This window comes from Amphiprion ocellaris, chromosome 19, assembly GCF_022539595.1.
Source record: "Amphiprion ocellaris isolate individual 3 ecotype Okinawa chromosome 19, ASM2253959v1, whole genome shotgun sequence".
NCBI classification, from domain to species: Eukaryota; Metazoa; Chordata; class Actinopteri; family Pomacentridae; genus Amphiprion; species Amphiprion ocellaris.
In genome coordinates, this window is record NC_072784.1 from 26,586,554 (window position 1) to 26,606,721 (window position 20,168).

General features: G+C 38.0%; 1 protein-coding gene across 1 annotated transcript in view; it reads right to left on the reverse strand.

Moving 5' to 3' along the window:
* Positions 1–1,502: 1,502 nt before the first annotated feature.
* LOC111565363 (alpha-1,6-mannosylglycoprotein 6-beta-N-acetylglucosaminyltransferase B) overlaps positions 1,503–20,168 on the reverse strand; it is a 75,068-nt gene continuing 56,402 nt past the window's right edge. The window contains exons 10-18 of the mRNA XM_023265410.3: positions 19,145–19,278; positions 18,033–18,163; positions 17,212–17,217; positions 15,099–15,254; positions 14,754–14,900; positions 14,513–14,629; positions 11,004–11,078; positions 4,299–4,570; positions 1,503–2,253 (exon numbers count right to left, since the gene is read on the reverse strand). Coding sequence (XP_023121178.2) covers positions 2,055–2,253; positions 4,299–4,570; positions 11,004–11,078; positions 14,513–14,629; positions 14,754–14,900; positions 15,099–15,254; positions 17,212–17,217; positions 18,033–18,163; positions 19,145–19,278 — 1,237 coding nt within the window. The 3' untranslated portion in view covers positions 1,503–2,054. The remainder of the gene's footprint in view (positions 2,254–4,298; positions 4,571–11,003; positions 11,079–14,512; positions 14,630–14,753; positions 14,901–15,098; positions 15,255–17,211; positions 17,218–18,032; positions 18,164–19,144; positions 19,279–20,168) is intronic.

The following is a 20,168-nucleotide window of genomic DNA, read 5'->3' on the forward strand; positions in this document are numbered from 1 at the left end:
CCTCCCTCAACCTTACCATCCCTCTTGCCTGTATGACCACCATGGGCTCCAGAGCAGCTCTGCCCCCTGCCTCTGGAACTCCCTCCCACCCAGCATCAGAAAAATTGACACACTGGACATTTAAAAAGTGTGGATTTTTTTTGAAGCGTTAAAACAATAACCTCCAACATTATCCCATAATATATCTTTTTCTGGCAAAAGCTGGCAAAAGTTTTGAGGAATTTAGTTGGAAAGACACAAATGATGACTTGCTGTCTTCACTGTGCTTTTTCTAATGTGACATCATGCTGTGAGATGTGAAATTAGTTCTATTATATTTTATGGTACTAAATGTATAGGACTAAATTCAATAGTTTCAATACTGCTGCAATTTCTCTCACGTTTCCCAAGTTTTTCTCAATCCTTATCTTAATGCAATACTCACCTGTAAATACATGCGCATCAAAAAGGTTTTTGGTCACTTGGTCATTGTGGCCATGAAGAAATTTCTAAATTAAATTCCACTGTAAGGGATGGAGGACAATAAACACAGTCCTGTTCTCAGCTACCATCTATTCTAAAAGGTCAGAGGAGGCTAATATGAGGTTATAGCATCCAGAGTCAGACAAATAAAGTAGATGTCTTGCAATGTCTTCTCAGAATGAGATTGCCTCTTTGTGTTACTGTCCTTCTGTCAGATCTAAACAACAGAACATTGAAAAAACATGAGGGAGAATATAGTACAGAAAAGACAAACACTGTTCTCCATATTTGTTAAACTCAGGCTGCTGAAGCTCATATAACCTGCAGCCAAATTGCACAACTTTATTTTGCACATGTGGATTTTGTCCCCCTTTACTTTCGCAGACATCACATTAGGAAAGGATCTGTTTGGACACAAAGGGGAAAATTACAGTAGCAAAACTGCTGAAAATATGTGCATGTCAGTATTGTTTTACTTGAAAAAACTTGAGGACATTTTGTAAACCGTGCCAACAACAAATGACAGCTCTTTCATGAGTGATACGCCAGCACTATATTGTATTTTGGCAAGTTATGACAGCTGTGATTTTTATCTCCTGTGACCATAAATCAGTCACAGCAGCTCCTGCAGAAGGTTTATGTTTGCCTCCATCATTTCCCACAATTGGTTCAGCTCTTTATGACAGTATATCTTTATTTAGAAGAGACAATATAGGTTTCTATATGGCCCAGAGTAAAAGTGGTACTGAGGAATAATGTATTGTATAAAACAAATATCTGCAGAAGACACAGAGGGAAAGCATAATCCAAACATTGACACAGGAATCAACCAAAATGCTACGGCATCTTTCTGCATCCAAACACTGCTTTATAAACTAATGAGTCTGGGCCAGCAGAGACACAAATCACAGAGACGTAATTAGGATATTTCCCCACATTTGGCTTTGTAAAGATAAAAGATTGTTGTCTTAAACTTCAGTTGAGCACTTTTTAATGCAATGAATTAGAAAGCAAATCCACCCAAATGATGAAGAATTGCATATTTTCCCCTTGTATTTTATTAAATAACACTTACGTACAAATATATTCATCACAGGACGTAAAATAATACATCTCAACATGGTGTAAATGGCTTTGGGTGCATCTAGTTCAAATATCCAAACTCCACTATGGTACTGCAAGTATTCACACAACACTGAGTAAACACACTTGTGAAATTCAAACATTTGCAACATTTTCTTTTTTAAAATCAAAGCTTTCCTTTAGATTGCTTGTGACTTCTTTACTAATCTAACCGCTCCATCGACTGACACATTTCATCATGACTTCCATAAAGACACGATGCAAGTCGTGTGAACCTGTAAACTGAGGCTTAAAACCAACCAGATTCAAAGTACAATCATGCAGTTCCCTGAGAGGCTATGAACACCTTACCTACTTTGGCAGCCGGTCCTGGGTCAGAGGTAAGCGAGTACAGTCACTGCTTATGCATTAGAGCTTTTCTTACCACAGAGTCTCCTCAGCAAAGAGAGTCTCCTGGGATCTTTCCAAGTGTTACAAAAGGAGCCGCCGTTCACTAGCTCCTCCTTTGGTCATAGGCAGTCCCTGCACAGCGCCACCTGGCCTTTGCGATAGTCCCTGCAGGGGCAAAGGCGCTGATATCTGGGGCTGGAGCCAGCGCAGCTGAACAGCAGCGGGTCCTGCTGAAGGCCACATTCAGCATGTTCTGCTGAGAAGGCAGGGAAGAGGTGGTTCGTCTCTGACTCCACTCCTTCACACTGGAATTCCAGTCTGAGAAAAAAGAGGATGAAGACACTGTTTACAATGAAATCAGTTAATGCTAGCAGGAACGCCAGAAGGTATGCAAGAATGTATGACTTATATATTTACTATTAATGCTACAGTGTTGCCTGTAGAACCTTTAGGAGTGAAGGAGAATAGAACATAGGAAAGGGTGAGTCAGTGTCTTCTTCTGTACTTATACTGTTGCATAATTTTGAAACTAGAAGTGCAAATGAGGTGTGACACTGTTTGGAGGGAATGTTACAGTCAGAATGCATTGTTTGCAGGATGGGCTCCATCCATGAGATGAATTATTAAGATGGTTCCAACAAAACATTACATTTCACAAAATAACCCGTAAGATCCAGCACACAACATCTTTTCTTGTTTAAGATCAAAAATGTATCTTCTTTTAAACATCAAAGTTGGTACGATGCAGCAATGTTTCAAGAGATTTTTAAACTATATTTCATTTTACCTTCAAAAAATGTGTATTGTCTTGTTTTTGTTTTTTTCCAGTCATTCTGGTTTTACACATCAATGAATGCTGATTGTGTTACATTAGAAAATGTATATCTAACATGGCTATTTTGTTAAAATTCAGTATTATTTTTCTTTTGCCACGTACCATTAGGAGTGATTGATTCAATTTTTTTAAAACTAACTTTTCATTTTAACATAAAAAAAATGTATTTTGTCTGAGTCTAAATACGGATAAGTGCTGATTCTGTTGCATTAAGAAATTGAAAAACAAAACATGAGTATTTTCTTAAAATCCAGCATTATTTTTCATTTGCTGTGTGTCATTCAGAGCAAATGATTCACCATTAAATGATTTGCCAAAAAAAACTGTGATACATCATTTTTTTCTGTTATTCTGTTTCTACATATGGATAAATGCAGATCTTTTTGTCAATATGAAATTCACACATAACTTGATTATTTTGTTAAAATTCAGTATTATTTTTCTTTTGTCGTGTATCATCAGGAGAAACTGATTTCAAAATTGTTTTATTGAAGTAACTTTTAATTTTGAACATAAAAAATCTATTTTTGTCTTAGTTTCAGTCATTTTGGTTCTACATACACTACTGTTCAAAGGTTTGGGGTCACTCAGAAATGTCCTTATTTTTGAAAGAAAAGCAGTTTTTTTTAAATGAAGATAACACTAAATTAATCAGAAATACAGTCTAGACATTGCTAATGTGGTAAATGACTATTCTAGCTAGAAACAACTGATTTTTAATGGATTTAATACATAGGGGTACAGAGGCCCATTTCCAGCAACAATCATTCCTGTGTTCTAATGGTACATTGTTGTTAGCTAATGGGTTAGCTTTTCATTTTACCATAAAAAATGTGTTTTTTTATATATATATATATATATATATATATATATATATATATATATATATATATATATATATATATATATATATATATATATATATATATATATATATATATATATACATATAAATAAAAGACTAGCTTTTTATGTTCCGATTTTGACATTTTTTTCAGTTATTCTGGTTCTACATATGGATTTTGTCACATTAACAAATTCAAATCTAACATGACTATTTAGTTAAAATTCTGTATTATTTTTCATCATGTAATGTGACATTAAGAGCATTTGCTCCATTTTTAACATAAAAATCTATTTTTGTCTTTGTTTCAGTCATTCTGGTTCTACATATGGATAAATGAAGAAATAAAGAAATTCATGTCTAACATGAATATTTAGTTAAAATCCAGTATAATTTTTCTTTTGCTATTTGTCATTAAGAGCAATTGATTCAAAAGGTTAGTTTTCTTTTTAAACTAACTTTTCTTTTTAACTTAAAAAAATCTATTTTGTCATTTTTTCAGTCATTCTGATTCTACATTTGATGAAATGCTGATTGTGTCACATTGTAAAATTCAAATCTAATATGGCTCTTTTGTTATAATCCAGTATTACTTTTCCTTTGCCATGTGTCACTAGGAGCGAATGAAGAGGTAACAAATGTGATTGCCATTGACCAACTTATCCAAACGTAAAAACATCTTACGCGCTAAAGGCCTCCTTAATGTTGATGAAACGGTACAAGGAGGGTTCACAGATTAGTCCTGCACTCTGGCACGCCTTCACACACGACTGACCCTCCAGTGAAGCCAGAAGCCGAAGTGCGCTGAGCGGAGGCCAGAATGAAAAGGAGCTGGCGTTGAAGGCCCAGGTCAGGATCCTGGAATTAGGCAGCAGGATGAAAGGACTGGGAGGACTGCCTGGCCAAACCCGAGACGAGTTTACTGGAGGAAACGGAGCTTCAGGGGAGCAAAAATCCTGCGGGTGCAAAGGCAAAATGACATTTTAGCACCTGTCTGCTAAAATAAACACACATATGGAGCAGTGAGAAATTATACATTCAGCCTAGCAACATGTACAACTTCTGGATCTGAGGCAATCCTACTGAAATAACCATTAAAATACAAAGGTGCTTATCAGAACTGACAAGTCCTCGTCAACCTTCCAAGAACTGATATGGATGCAGTTATGCCTCCCAATAACAAATGAGATTTTGGAGGCAGAATTAGGCTCTGGTGAGCTCTCTGATTAGATCCCCCTCCAGCTGGGGCTATTCATAAAACCCAGGTAATAACATTTCTCTGACATGTCCCTCTGGCCTCCAGACCCGTTTATTAAACAGGCTCCTAGCGCCCGCAGGCAATAACCAGGCTTCCAATCTCTCCATCTCTGCTGCACCTCCCCTTCTAAATACAGACATCCGTGATCACACACAGGCACACAGACACACAACTCATTACGAAAATAAGAAAGTATGAAAAAGGGGAAAAGGTTAAGAGTCAAATAAGAAGAGCACACGTGTTCTTTGCTCTTAAATTCTAAGTAGCTATATCTATTTTGTTAACTGATTGGTGACTCCCGGCACTGGCCCACTCTGAGATGACCTTTTTTAACAACTGTTTAATCCAACAGACAGAGTGATGTTAAATTAGTCACAGAAATGCAAATTGAACAAATCAGACACAAGCAAAAAACAATCACATTGTGATAATTAAAGCTTGCTAAGAGTTTTTTATTTATTTTTTTTCATTTATCACAGCTGGTTTATCTTTGAAAAGCTGAAATCATCAGTAGGTTTCATATCAATCCAATCTCAAATTAATCTTATCACATTCGCTTGCAGCAAAGAAAAGCAGGACTTGATTAATTCACTTCTCAAAACATGTTTCACTGTTGTGTGAGAGTGGATGACTCCCTCCAGCCCAACATATTATAATGCATTTTTAGTCATTTACCGCTATGGTTAGCAACCAATCGTAGATACGCCTGCTTTTCTGAAGAATTAAATGAAATATCAATCAAGTTATTAGTTTGTTATTTAATTAAATAACCACTCTAATATTAAACAATAAATTCATCTATAAATTATGTAAAATGCCCTCTATACACTACTGTACATCTCCACCAACACCCTCTCCGCTCTCTCCAGCTGCTTGGCCGACATCAAATCCTGGATGAGGAAAAACTTTCTCCTGTTAAACTGCGACAAGACCGACCTCATCATTATTGGACCCAAATCACTCACACCATTTCCCCACTCCCCCCTCACCATTGATAACACCACCTTGTCTCCTTCTGCTCGCATCCACAATCTTGGTGTGATATTTGACAGCAAGCTCACTTTTGAACCCCACATTAATCAGATCAGCAAAACTGCTTTTTTCCACCTCCACAACATCGTCCGTCTCCGCACCTTCCTCTCCCTCTCAGCCGCTGAAACCCTCATTCATACCCCCTCTTACCTTACCGATTTGCAATTATGTTAGCACATGAATAAAAGTGTGTTTTCATGGAAAACATGAAATTGCCCGGGTGACCCCAAACTTTTTAATGGAAGTGTAGGTCAACTTTAACTCATTTGGAGCAACTCCAATGAACATAGAGGAACTTCAATTAATATAGAGCAACTTTAACTAATATGGAGCAACTTTAACTAATGTACAGCAACTTTAATTCATTTTTGAGCAACTTTAAATAACATAAAGAAACTTTAACTCATTAGGAGCAACTTTAACTCACTGAGAGCAAATTAATATAGAGCAACTTACATAAAGAACATCTTTAACTAATAATATTAACTTTAGCTAATACTGAGCAACTTTAACTAATGCAGAACAATTTTAACTAATATAGAGCAACTTAATTCATGTACACTACTGTGCAAAAGTTTGGAGTCACTTAGAAATGTCCCTATTTTTGACAGAAAAGCTTTTTTTTCCAATGAAGATAACATTAAATTAATCCGAAATCCAGTCTAGACATTGTTAATGTGGTAAATGACTATTGTAGCTGGAAACAGCTGATTTTTAATGGAATATCTCCATAGGGGTACAGAGGAACATTTCCAGCAACCATCACTTCTGTGTTCTAATGGTACATTGTGTTAGCTAATCGTGTTGAAAAGCTAATTGATGATTAGAAAACCCTTGTGCAATTATGTTAGCACGTTTTCATGGACAACATGAAATTGCCTGGGTGACCCCAAACCTTTGAACGGTAGTGTCTGCTTTGCTGTATGTGCCATCACAGAGTCACCGACCTATGAGTGTCCCAGAGGGACTCGAGCTCAGCCACAGGACAGAGTTGAGAGGAAGTCAAGGGCAGATAACGAAGAGGAGTGACTCATTCAGAAAAAGAGGAAAAATGATTCTAAAAGATGTGTGCAACTTGAAAACTTGGAAATAACATTGGAAAAAAAGTCTGAAATGGGGAAAGAGAAAGTTCAGGAAAGTGGTAGGAAGGGGAAGGGAGGAGAGTCTGATTGGGAGTCTGCCCTTGTACACAGCAGGCGGCTAGTCACAGTCAGTCACGGCAAGCTCAGTGTGTGTTTGTGTGCGTGTGTGTGTGTTTTGTGTATTATTTCTGACAGCAGGGGGGAGTGGGTGTCAGAACAGAGCAGAGGCTACCACATTTCCTTAACCTGCCACTGCCAGACAATATAGCAACCATCACAACATGACAGATGCGGCAGAGGATGACAACATCTGTAAATACACTGCACAGAAATGCATGTGTGTGTCCAGTGGATGTGTGTGTTTGTGTGTGTGTTCAGTTTTTAGGAGATATTCTGTTGATTTTTTGTCATGTTGGGTAGTAGGAATACCAAAAACTACTATAGTGGAAGACACAGTCATATCTCATCTTTATTACTCATTGATTCCCATTTGGATGTGTGCAAAAAGTTGGATAACAAGTCCATTATATATAAGCCGTCACCAAATTTTCTCTTTCGTCACCGAGCTCCATGAGCATCATTGAGAATAATTAGTCACTTTGCTAGTCTATTAAGCTTGCAGCTGGCTCTCGCAAAAAAAGCAGTTGACCCAGGGAGTGAAGCGGAGAAATTATTACCCCAGAAAGACAACCTTCGAGGGCGCAATATATTAGATTTTGAACATAAATATAGTCTTAGCATAGCAGGAAACAGTTATGTAAAGATATAGCAGATTAATGGCATCCTCAGAGAATAAAGTCACATACTCTGTGTGTTGCAATTCAAGACTCTCTGTTTCATATTTTGGTAGTCAATCTGGCCAAGTGCACGAGGTTGTGCATGTGAGTCCCTCCTGTTGAAACTGCTGGCCCTCGACACATTTATAAACAGACCAACAGGAAACTCCAACACTGCATTGCAAAAGTGCAGTCTAGAGTGTTTAGCTGGTGCCCCTAACACCAAATAATGTCTTCTTTTTTTAACAGCATTTACTTAATCTATGTGCCCTCATTTAGTTTCATTCATTTATTTCATTCATTTTAGTGACAACTCCTTATTTTGTAGCAAGATGCCTTAACCATACTTGTGAAATTTGTGATTCAACAATTCTGTTTCCATTCCTCTTTGTACAATTGCCTTTTTATAATTGTGCATTAAAGTATCAAGTACATACATCTTGAAAATCCATGCAGCAGTGTTTAGTGAGTGAGTTTATATAGGTAGGGTTTCCATGTTTCTAAGAATACACTACGGACAAGTCTCTGTAATCATTAAATATGTGGTTACACATGAGGCTTGGTATTGGGTGTATAACCAGGAACACAGATGCTACTAAAGGATCACAGAAGAATTAAATAAATATTATAGGAGTACTACACTCAGCAGTGTGTCTCTATAACCTCTTCTTCTTCAGTACATTGCTACTTGACATTTAAACCACGATACTTTCGACCCAATCAGCCCAAAGCCATGATATTTGTTATCAAATTTGCCCAAACCTGCCCAAGCTGCAGCTTCTGTGTCAGCCTATTCAACACTAGTATGCAAGGAGACAAAAATAACTGGCTTGAAACATGAAAAAATTAAGAAACTGAACATGATGACTGACAGCGTGGTTTCGGGTTTAGATGCGTCTGTTCAAAGACGTGTAGAAATAATAAACAAGTAAAATTGCTGCAGAAAGACTTGAGGAAATACAATGGATCGGCTGAGGAACAAAGATCCAACATGCAGCATCAAGCTCCACCAAAACACTTGAAGCTCTACAGCAGCCAATTAGTTCCTGTCTCCTGTCAACAAAACAGCTGAGACAACTTGCAAAGAAGATTGATCTAATGAGCAGAGGTGATCCTCCGTGTTTTCAACCTTCTGTTTAAACGCTATGCTTCTTTTCCTTGTTAATAATCTGCTCTAGTATTGTTATTTATCTCTATTAGAATGCATCCTTGAAATTGGGACCCAAATTTTTGCAAAGTAAACCACAAAACTCAAAGTGCTTCAGGAGCTGAAGTTTGGTCACAACAGAAGGACACCAAGGAAACAGGTTGTAGCTTATTCCAGTATCGATCCAATGTCAAAACAAGAACCCATACTTGTGATGCACAATATCCCTTATTTCCTTTCAAATCCAATACCAAGACTGGTATCATCAATATTGTTATGACACTTGTCATGAACAAACGATTCATGAGTTCGGGTTAAGAGAAATAAAATATCCATATCATTTCTCAGGCATCTTGTGAGAGTTGCTACTCTTGAAGAATCCTGTACAAACAATACAGATACACCAATGAAGCTACATTACACTGTACACTGAAAAAAAAGGTTTTAAAACAAGTTTTAACTGTAATATACTGTTATTTGACAGATTTTCCCTGTTTTGTTAAATTCCAGATAATATCTAATAAAATCACAGAAACAGTATTAACTTAGATGTTAATTGTAAAAAAAAATTAAACAAAACAAAATAACATAGCAGGTAAAACATAAAAATCTGTATTATAATTTGCTCTTATACAATATTTGACGATGTAATTACACTGTTTTGTTTTACTGTATTTGAAACCTCAAAAAATATCAGTACTGTACAAATGTTTACAGTTATTTGAAAGTAGAATCATGCATATAAGGATAGAAAAATGGTAAACATGAAATATTCTTGACTGATGTTTTACAGATTTTCCATGTTTTGCTAAATTACAGATATCTAACACAATCACAGAAACAGTATTAACTTAGATGTTAATTGTAAACAAAACAAAACAACAAAACAGGTAAAACAGATAAAAATCTGTATTATAATTTTTTCTTATACAATGTTTGACAATGTAATTACACTTTTTTTTATTGTATTAAAATCCTCAGAAAACATCAGTACTTTACAAATGTTTGCAGTTATTTGAAAGTAGAATTATGCATATTAAGGATTGAAAAATGGTAAATTAAAATTAAATATTCTTGACTGATATTTTATAGATTTTCCGTGTTTTCTTAAATTACAGATAATATCTAAAAAATCACAGAAACAGTATTAACTTGGATGCAAATCATAAAAAACAGGCCAAAACAATACATAATGTATACATTAAATATATGTATTAGAATTTCTTCTTTAACAAAATTTGACTGTGAAATTACACAGTTTTTACTGTATTTAAATCAGCAAAAATGTGTCGTTATTCAGAAGACAAAACCATGTAAGCTCAGCATTAAAAAAGATGGTAATTTATTATTGGTTTATTTGACAGATGTTTTAACAGATATTTAAAAGGTTTTCCCTTTTTTGTTATATGACGGATAATGTCTAGGAAACAACTATTATACATGCTGACTGTAAAAAAAAACAAAAAAAACTCATTTCCACATCAAAAGTCCACATTTTAACAAACAGCAGTTTGTTCTTTCTCAGTGTGTGACTGTAAAAGGACACTGTTTTACTGTATGTAAATCAGCCAAAAATATGATTATTTTATGAATGTTTTGTAAATATTTTTACAGTTACAGTATTCCTCCACTTTTAATGGATCTTGTCTGGCGCGCTCCTGATTGATTTTTACCATGTTTTGTTTTGCTGTGCTCCCTGTGTGTCTGTTTTCATACACAACTTCATTCATGTGTCCATGTTTTAATGCTGTCACTTATCTGTATAAACCAGTGATTGGGAACTGATTAATATTGCTTGCTCACTAAACTGCAGTAGTTTCAGTAACAAATTACTGCACTGCATTACAAATTTCGCATTCTATTATCAGCTCTGGTTGCCGGAGGCCATTAACACTTGAAAAGGGCAACAGTATTTGAGCCAGACACAAATAACTGAACAATTAATCTTCAGGCCCACATTCCATTTATGTGGTTTATTCACAACACAAAACTGTGAGCATCCTACCCCACTGGGAGGCAAAGAATGCACCATCAAAATACGATGTTATGCTGATTATTGTGATCATCCCTGCTGATTTGAGTTTTGAGACTCACCTGGTTTTGAATATAGGCATGAACCCTTTCCAGCATTCCCTCACAGGTGTACTCGTAGGGCAGGAACGGCTTCACCTGCAGACAGATGTGCACACAGATGAAGAAACAGCGGAGTGCATCTATAGAATCGAGCAATTGTAATCACAGGAACTGAGCATCTGATAGTTAATCAAAGTTGACATATTCATTAGCGTAATTGTGAAAGGCTTATATCATGCCACAAGCCTCACATTAAAATCAATGACCTAATACATCACAGGTGACAGCTTTGAAAATTGATTTCATTATTTTTAGTGACGACTACATCAATATGTCAAACAATGGATTAAACTGACAGCAGACCACGGGTCAGCTAGCACTGGGGAGGATGTTTTGGTGTAGTTTGGGTCCTTCAGCTGCAGTTACCAGTGTTGCTGCAAATGCACATCACTCATTGTCTGATTTTTGATGACAGATAATGTATTAAAATTCACAGAGAGACCACTGATCAATAGTCTTTCTTATTCTTTCTTGTATTTCTTGCAAATAGGGTTAGAAGAATCACAGTAGTAACAGGAAAAAAAAACCCTCACTTGTTATGAAAAATGCCTGTAGGTTGGCATCTTTGGAGACAGTTTTACATTAATTACTGCATTTTAAATCTATTGTGGCTTGATAGTATCTGTAATTATGAAATGTATCAGGATAGAAAACATTCCGTCAGGATTTCCGGTGCAGGATCCCCTCTGAATGTCTCCCATGGTAGCTAAACAGAGATTTTACTGTTTACTATCACACCACCAAAGCACTCAAGCTTTTAAATTGATAAATGGTTCCTGTTAGTGTTGTGTTCCTTTTAGCACTCTCTTATTACTTTATTTCATCTGAGTTTAATGAAATGTATCTGGCACTTCATCAGCTATTCTGCAATGCAATTTGCCTTTTGGGCATCTTTATATAATAGAATCCATGTCAGAGACAGAAAAAAAATGCTTCATGGAGGGTGATTTGAATTCAGCAGCAGAAAACATTCTTTAAATGACTGTTCAATTTATATTTCAAAACTGAGTGCGTTGCTTGGCTAGAACAAGATGTCGGCAACATTCATTATTTCATGCCATCATCGATGACATAAAAAAGAAATTCGTCTAAGTTCCTGAGGCATGTTATGCTGGTAGCTGCCATGTCCAGAGAAAAAAAAGCACACAAGCCCAGCTGGCGAGGTAGATGAAGCAGGTGTTACAGACATTTTAGTACTTCTTTATCAGTTGCCTGTGTCTTCGCCTCCATCAAGAACTGTTGACATGGTGTCATTAAAATCTGAGCCAACAGTTTTTCAGACTGACAGAAGAAGCTGTCTAACATCGATAAATAAGAGCAGCAGCACTATGAAATAACCTTCCTAAACCTCGTCGAAAGATGTGAGTAAAAACATTAAATGCTGAGCTGGCTGTGAATACATATAAGGAAACTCAGCATTTGGGATCTAGACTACTACTTCTGCTGCACTGGATTCCATCTATACATGTACATCATTTTGTACTGGGATTTTCTTTTAAGATTAAACATCATATTACATACAACAGTCAGCCACATCATTAAAACCACTGATAAATTAAGTGTAGAACATTGATCATCTCATTGCAATGCAATGTTCTGCTGGGAAATGTTTGGTCCTGACATTCATGTGGATATTACTCTGACATGCATCACACACATCAACAGTGTTTTTAGAGATACTAGAAGCAAAAGCTGTTACTAGATGTTGTAACAGCTTCTCTGCTACATTGCAAAAACCTCTCAGGAACAAATCGAGGAACATGACCAAGAGCCCAAGGCCCCCATACGCCCTAGATCTGTAGGATACACCAGCACAAGCCCTGATCTGCCAAGGAACCACTTTTGCAACCCAGAGAAGCCAAAGGATTCACCATATTACAGTTTTAATATTGTGGTTGATCGATGTATGCTAAACTACTATTGTTTAAGTGGTAAATAAGTTTTTTTGCTTTACTATCCTGAGTTTCAAGACAAAGCTCATACTACTCGCATGCTAGTGTCGTAATTAGCAGTTGGCTAGCTTAGCTGAGCACAAATACTGGGAATAGGGGAAAACAGCCTGGTTGGAGATGTCCAAAGACAAAAAAACAAGCACAGTTAAAAACTCTGAATAGAAATTTATGACACAATCCACAATGACAAAGATGATGGTTGTATGACACAAGTCCCACCCTCCACTCAAAAAATCCAATCATCTGCTTTATAACCACCAAACCAGGAATCATCCAGCCAATCATGTTGCTACACTAATGCAATCACACTTTGGGAAAATGATGCTTTTTAAACTGTATTTTAGGGCAAAGTCACCAACCTTTTTAAGCATTTTTCCCTCTTTTTCGTTAGATTTGACTGGTGAGTTTCCTACATGCTGTTTTTATGCTGTGTGAACCATTGAATGTGCAGTTGTGGCTCTCCAACATTCATTTAGATGGGGATCTGGTCTTGCTAGCTGAAAATAACAGCCTGGAGGCATTACCAAGATGGCTGTCATGTGGCAAGACTTTTTCCAGAGGTAAGAAAAATCCACATCAGCTCACTAATTACCATGTCTGCACAAAACCTGAAGTGTAGCAAAGGCAACAAGTTGCCAGGTTTCCAGCAGAGACTGCAGGAAATTACTGTTCCCAGCCAAGAAATAGTCCGACACATAGAAAATAAATATATGCTACATATGTTTAGCATTTCTCTACTTCTGTCTTGTTGGATTTTCACTAACAGGTATAGCCATAATGAGCGCACATGTTCAACATTCCCCCCACAATCACAGCTGACAAATTACATCTGTTTTAGTTCAATTTTCTGGGAATTAATTATGCATGTTCGTAGCAGTAATACTTGTCAAGCCTACAACAAAAACAACACTTTTTTCTGCTCTGCTCTGTCCATTTGCAAAGTAATAATTGATTCATTATTAGTGTTGTTTTTTTTCCTTTTATAAGGATCTGCATTTTACAAATGTATCAGTTCCACAACTTCATTTTGCCTCTATCAGCAGGAAACATAAGGTCTATTTAACACACCTGGCAGGTAGAGGCATATGTGCATTTTGGCACCATGAGAGACTTGGCAGTAGCTCTACGTTGTTGTGGTGACAGATTGAGCACAGTGTGATTGATTAATACGATCTGCTGCGGACAATGCTTACTGCCTACGGGGCTGGCCTCTGGAAAGCTGCCATGTACACCCAGGTGTGGGCACAGTTTACCTACTAAGCCGCTCAATATCTCAAGCAATTAGGAGTGTAGAGAGCAGAGAGAGAGCCAGCTAAGCATTTTGCTGTAATGTCGGATGCAATGATGAAGAGCTCTATTAAAAGCTGAGGGCTTCCAAAGTGGGTCAAACCCGACTGTGAGAGCAAATTATGCTCTCACCTATGCTATTGTGCAGCAGTGTGTACTAGGGTAGGGTATTATATTAGAAGGCCATTACTTTGTGGAGTTTGGATGGCAAACAGCAGAAAATTAACATACATCGATCCTCATGATTTCACGGATGGTTGCATCAAACTCTTCAGAGTTATTGAAGTCGATAGTGATGACATGCGGCCTGCCAATATACTGCTCTGCATAGGGGTGCTGAGAGGACACCTGAGGGAAGCATAAGTGGAATACGAGCAAAATCACAGTTAGTCAGAACAGAAAATCAAGATTATATACTGCTGCTGTGTACGCAGTGCATTTTATGTATAATATGAATAGTGGGAGCATCTACCTTCCTGGAGGTGGGTTTCCCTCTGAAGAACTCATGATTGAGAGAGCTGTGAGGGGGATTAAATTTGGGTTGCAGAAAGATGCAGCCATTGGCTATTGCCTCCAAAGGGGCAGGACCTTCGTACGGGAAGCCAAATCCAATGAATAGCTAGTTGGGAAAATGAGAGAGAACAGCACATTGCGAGTGTTCACACTGAGCTGCTCATATCCAGGTCAATATTTGCAGACGTTCAACCCTACAAAAGCATAAAATGCCTTTACAGCAGTTCATTATGATGCAGAAATTGTGAATGTAAACATCGGAGCATTTTCTGAGCTCATGAAAGCCTCATTAATGGACACCCACCTTGGCCTTTCTGAGCAGCTGCTGTAGCTCGTGCTGAGGCAGCAGGCCGTGGTTCTTGACAAAGGTGGGGACCTCTGGAGGACGCTGAGTTTCATAGTACACTGTCCCGTGGATCTCCATGTAGCGATGCAGAATCGCCAGAAACTTTTCCTTACCCTTTGACACATAGAGAGAGAGAGAGGCAAAATGAGTTTAGCACTTAAAAAGGGGCACTGTAAAATGATTAATTCATCAGCACAAACACTGCTAAAAGGGTGGGTCAGCCTTATTTGCATTCAAATTAAATTTTTCTCAGTCCTCCAAATGTCTATCAGTTTTAGTTTAGCTTTGTGTTTACCATATATTGACATGGTTTTTAAGTCTGTTCCCTTTAGAACATCAAATAACACTGACTGAAGTATGCACAGAATACTTGGCATCATTGCAGAGCAGGTAGCTGTTTTATGCCGCTTTATCAACTCACGTCAAAGTGCAGAGTGCACCAAATAGGAGACATCTTTGAAGCACCACGGTGATTTAGTTCAAAGCTAAAGTCCCACTTTATGAACTGATTGCAATAACAATAATCTACGTTAAAGCACAAGCTACATAACCAGTCTCAGTTGACTGCAAACAGCTTGTCCGAGGATGCCAGATATGCTTTCATTTGCCTTTTCACAAATTATTTTGTACTATGTTTACTTTATGCACTGAAAATCACTTCACCAGCAACACCACCACTGCCGCTTTCACCAGTTAAATGAGCTGATTTGCCATTTGGAAAAGTCAAAGGAAAAATGTCCAAAGGTATTGGAAAGTCTAGAGTAGGGTGAGAGAAATTAGACCTACCCAAGCAGATCTAATGAGTTTGCTCTTTCTAACACTAATATAGTCATCTTGGTTACTCGTAACAGTCCTGTGGAAGCCAAAGGAATGTTAAAAATATACACCAGTTAGCCACAACATTAAAACCACCTGCCCGATACGCCTTTAAAACAGCTCTGACCAATCAAGGGATGGACTCCACAAGACTTCTGAAAGTGTTCTTTGGTATCAGACGCCACGATAACTTAGAGGTTTTGAAGTGAGTTCCATAGATCAGACTTGTTTTTCTACCATATCCCATAGATGCTCCACTGGATTGAGATCTGGAGAATTTGAAAGCCAATTAAAAACCTTAAATTCAAAACATTCCCTAACAAGATTTACACTATGCTTTTTACTGTAAGAGTGCTTAGGTAGGTGGTAGACACGAAGGCCAGGACCCAAGGTTTCCCCAGCCTCCACCAGCTTTGCCTACTAGTTCATTCTGCTGCCATCTCTTCCCCAAAACATCAGCTTCGTGAAATGTACTTGTTGCCTGATATCTCCCACCTCTTTACAGGTGCTGCTGTAACAAGAGAGTCATTGTTATTCACTTCGCCCATCAGTGGTTTTAATGTTGTGACTGATCGGTGTGTATCTTCTTTTATTGCCCTATGGGGACAATTTGCTTGAATCGTTTTACTAGAAAAACTGAATTAGTTTATCTTAAAAAGTTTTCTGGGGGAGTATTATGAATTATTTACGAAAGTTATGTCTTCAAGGCATAAATCATTTAGAAATGTCATCTGAGTGTTAATCCTCATTTTTCATCTTGAGCCATTTTAATGTCTCAAAGCAACACAGTGATGAAACCACACTTTCTTTTACTTAGAGTGATAATAATCCATGAAAAAAAAAACTGTCAGCACAACATCCAACACTGAAGAAATGATCGACTTCAAAGACGACTATAAAAGGTTTGTAGTTTAATCTTTAACTGATGACTGTGGCTTTGGGCTGTTGTTGTTGTTATTGTTGTGTTGTCTGTTTTGCATGTTTGCCAGAGCAAAAGAAAAAGCACTGACTTGTTTATTGTACGCTTTAATTCATAAATGTTTTAGGGTGTTACTTACAGTATATTTTGGTTAGGTCTAAATGTTAGTTGATACACTTTTTGAAATTACTGATCTTAAACGGACATTTGAATGTTCTTATATATTATTTATGCCTACACATTTGAAGTGGAACCACATATTTTTAGGCAACAAAAAGTCTAGGAACACTTAAATTTGGAGAACCAGTCATGCCAGTGAAAAGCAGGTATACTTACTTGAAGCTGTGTGGATCCATCAATGATGCATCATGAGTTGATGAACACAGCACAGTACAGAGTGAGAACAGAAGCGCAGAGAGGAGAGAAGAGAATCGAGAGAGACAGATGTAGAGGAAATGGGATAACATGACATAAAGTATTAGTCACTCTTCCTCTCACAGGACCTTTACAAGCCCCAAATCTCTATTGCGAGCCTAAAAATTGAGAAGGAGGAAAGATGCTGCTGTCAACAATGGGGGTATTTTCGATCTGGAGAGACCCCAATACCGGCTTTTACACAGCAATCTCTCAGATTCACAAATGCTACACTGCAGCTCAAGTTGTTCTGAGAAACCGGGGATGCTGTGGCGGTGCTAGAACAAAGCTACAGCCAGATTCAAGTGAAACAAACCTTGAGGGAGGCTGCAGCACACATCAAAGTTACAGTAAGAGCGAGAAACCTTGGCAGTACCTCAGAGGGAAAATTTACTCTAAACAAAAACAATTGCTCCTCTACCGTCAGACTTCAGGCCAGATTCCTGAAGGAGGAATTTGTTTGCAGGAAATGTTAAGTATTGTGGGTGTTTCACAGCTAAGGAAAGTAATATTCAGAAGTTCTCCAAACTTATCCTAATTTTATTGTATTCAAACCACTGTCTAAAGCACTGTTATAAAGTATATAATGCACACATTATAGCTGTGGTAGCTTCCATTACTAGCAGCAATGTAATGACATGCAATAAATAAAGCAAAGTAATTTCCTCCTCTCACAAACATACAAGAAATGTAAAAAAAAAAAAAAGAACTAAATTATACAGAGGTTATGTTGTCATACTGACCTTCCACATGCTGGCCTCTTTGCCGTACACAAGAGCCATATTGTTAACCTTGTTTCTCTGAATATTCAGCCTCTCCGTCTCATTCAGCTCCTCCGCCACAAAACCCATGAAAGAGTTGTCTGGAGTGTGGGCTGCCAAGGACAAACACAGTAAGTGGCAATGCAGTGTTCCAAGTCCATTTCATGTCTCAAAAAAATGTGGTCAGACTAAGGGAGATGTTGTGAACATCCAAGCTGCTGTGTGTCTAGATAATGTCGAATAAAAGGAGCGGAGTTGGGATTCTAGAGAGCTCAATTTCATCATGTTTTTTTTAGTAATTTGCAATTACAGTCATCTGTATGGTAGAGTGTGGTGAAACGCAAAAAATGGTGCTTAAGGATGCTTTCAATATTCTGATGCTGAGAAATTTTGATGGCATCGTTTGGTGGTGCAAGTGCTTCCTTCATCAGTGCAATAAGCTGTGCAAAGTGGCAGACTGCTGCTTTGATACGGCACATTTTCAGCTTTCAGGAAATAAAACAACTCAATTAATGGTAGCACACACAAAGGAAATCTACTACAGCAAGGACTTGTCAAGTGGGAAGGAGAACGAAACAGTCGATTTTCTGGCCTGAGATGAAAGCTGACACCTTTCAGTGTCAAGATTCGTAATTATTTGGTGCTACCTATTATCGCTGAATTAATTGGAGACGGCTGCAAACATCTGAAGTTTCCTCTGCCACCAATTTCACCTAATGTGACATGAATGTGTGTGCGCTTGTGTTTTTGCACATTTCCATGTGTGGATGGTGGTGGTGCTTGGCCACAGTAGGAGGCTTTAAGCATCTGTGCAGGCGCAGCTGTTCTGACTGAGTTCTGTCTGTTGCCTCAAAGCCTCGACAGCCCAAGGCCTTCGTGAGCTCACACAATCTGCTCCCACATGAAAAAAACACGAATAACACACACGCATGCGCAGACACATGCATCAGATGTCAACTTTTCGACGAATAATCATCTGTGAAAATTCAAGCAGTCGTTTGAATTGACAGACGGCGGACATGAGAGGCATCCTCAATTTCAGGAAGAGCAAAGTGAGAATCTGTGATAGAGGAATGAAATGACGGTCCACATACGGAACATGGTCATGTACTGCTGCCCATGAAGGTTCCAGTAGCCCCAGTTTGTTCTGTAGCCATGCAGAGTGGCGTATTCCTCGTGGTTGTAAGCAGGCTCGGTGCCAAAGGTGTCAATCACTCGGATGTGGCACCTGGAAGAACAAAAGAAACAGCTAAAATTAGAACAAAGCACTGTCTTGTTTAAGACAATACTTCCTCCCTTAAATGAGTCAGACAAGCCGCAGAAAAGCCAGAAACAGCAGCACATACAGAGTCTACATGCTCAGAGAAAGCTCAGAGCAACAGGAACGAAAGCCATGAAAAACAATATTAGTCTCATTTTGAGCTATGAGGGCTCATCTCAGGACTATAACAGTGACTTGTTGTCAGAGTGTTGGGTTGTAAAGCTGTCAGAGATGACAGATGTGAATGTTCCCCGCCTGCCCCCATCCTGCTGAGCTGAGATCACACAGGCCTCAAGGTGAGACAATTGATGCTTAAATCACAGCCTTGTTTTACAGCCACCACACGGCCCTCTGCTGCAACAGATCACAACCCGGTTGAATCTGAGTCAAACCAAACAAATTTTAAGAAGATGCTAATCTCTCTTTACACGTGCAAGTGTCCTGGGATAGACTACAGAATGTTTAAAATTCTCTCTGATAACATCAAGGCAACACTTCAACAGGGAATATATTATACAGCTTTCAGTACATCAATACTCAAACATCTTCAAATCTGTTTAACCCTCTGAGCCCCAAAATCCGCCTGAGGGTTTGACTGGCATGTTATCGCTAACAAATGGGCAGATTTACATGACTTATCAGATCCGACAAACAGAAAGAATCTGATTTCTATCATCTGTGATGTGCTGTCCATCAGTAAACCAAATTTAAGCTTTATATAACACTTCATCACAATCACTTTATTTGATATGTCTTATTTCTACAGCATCTACAATAACCAGATTCTATAAAAATAAATAAATTCTGCAGCTGTGAAGCCATTCAACTGCAATGAACAGTCACAAGACAAAAATTCA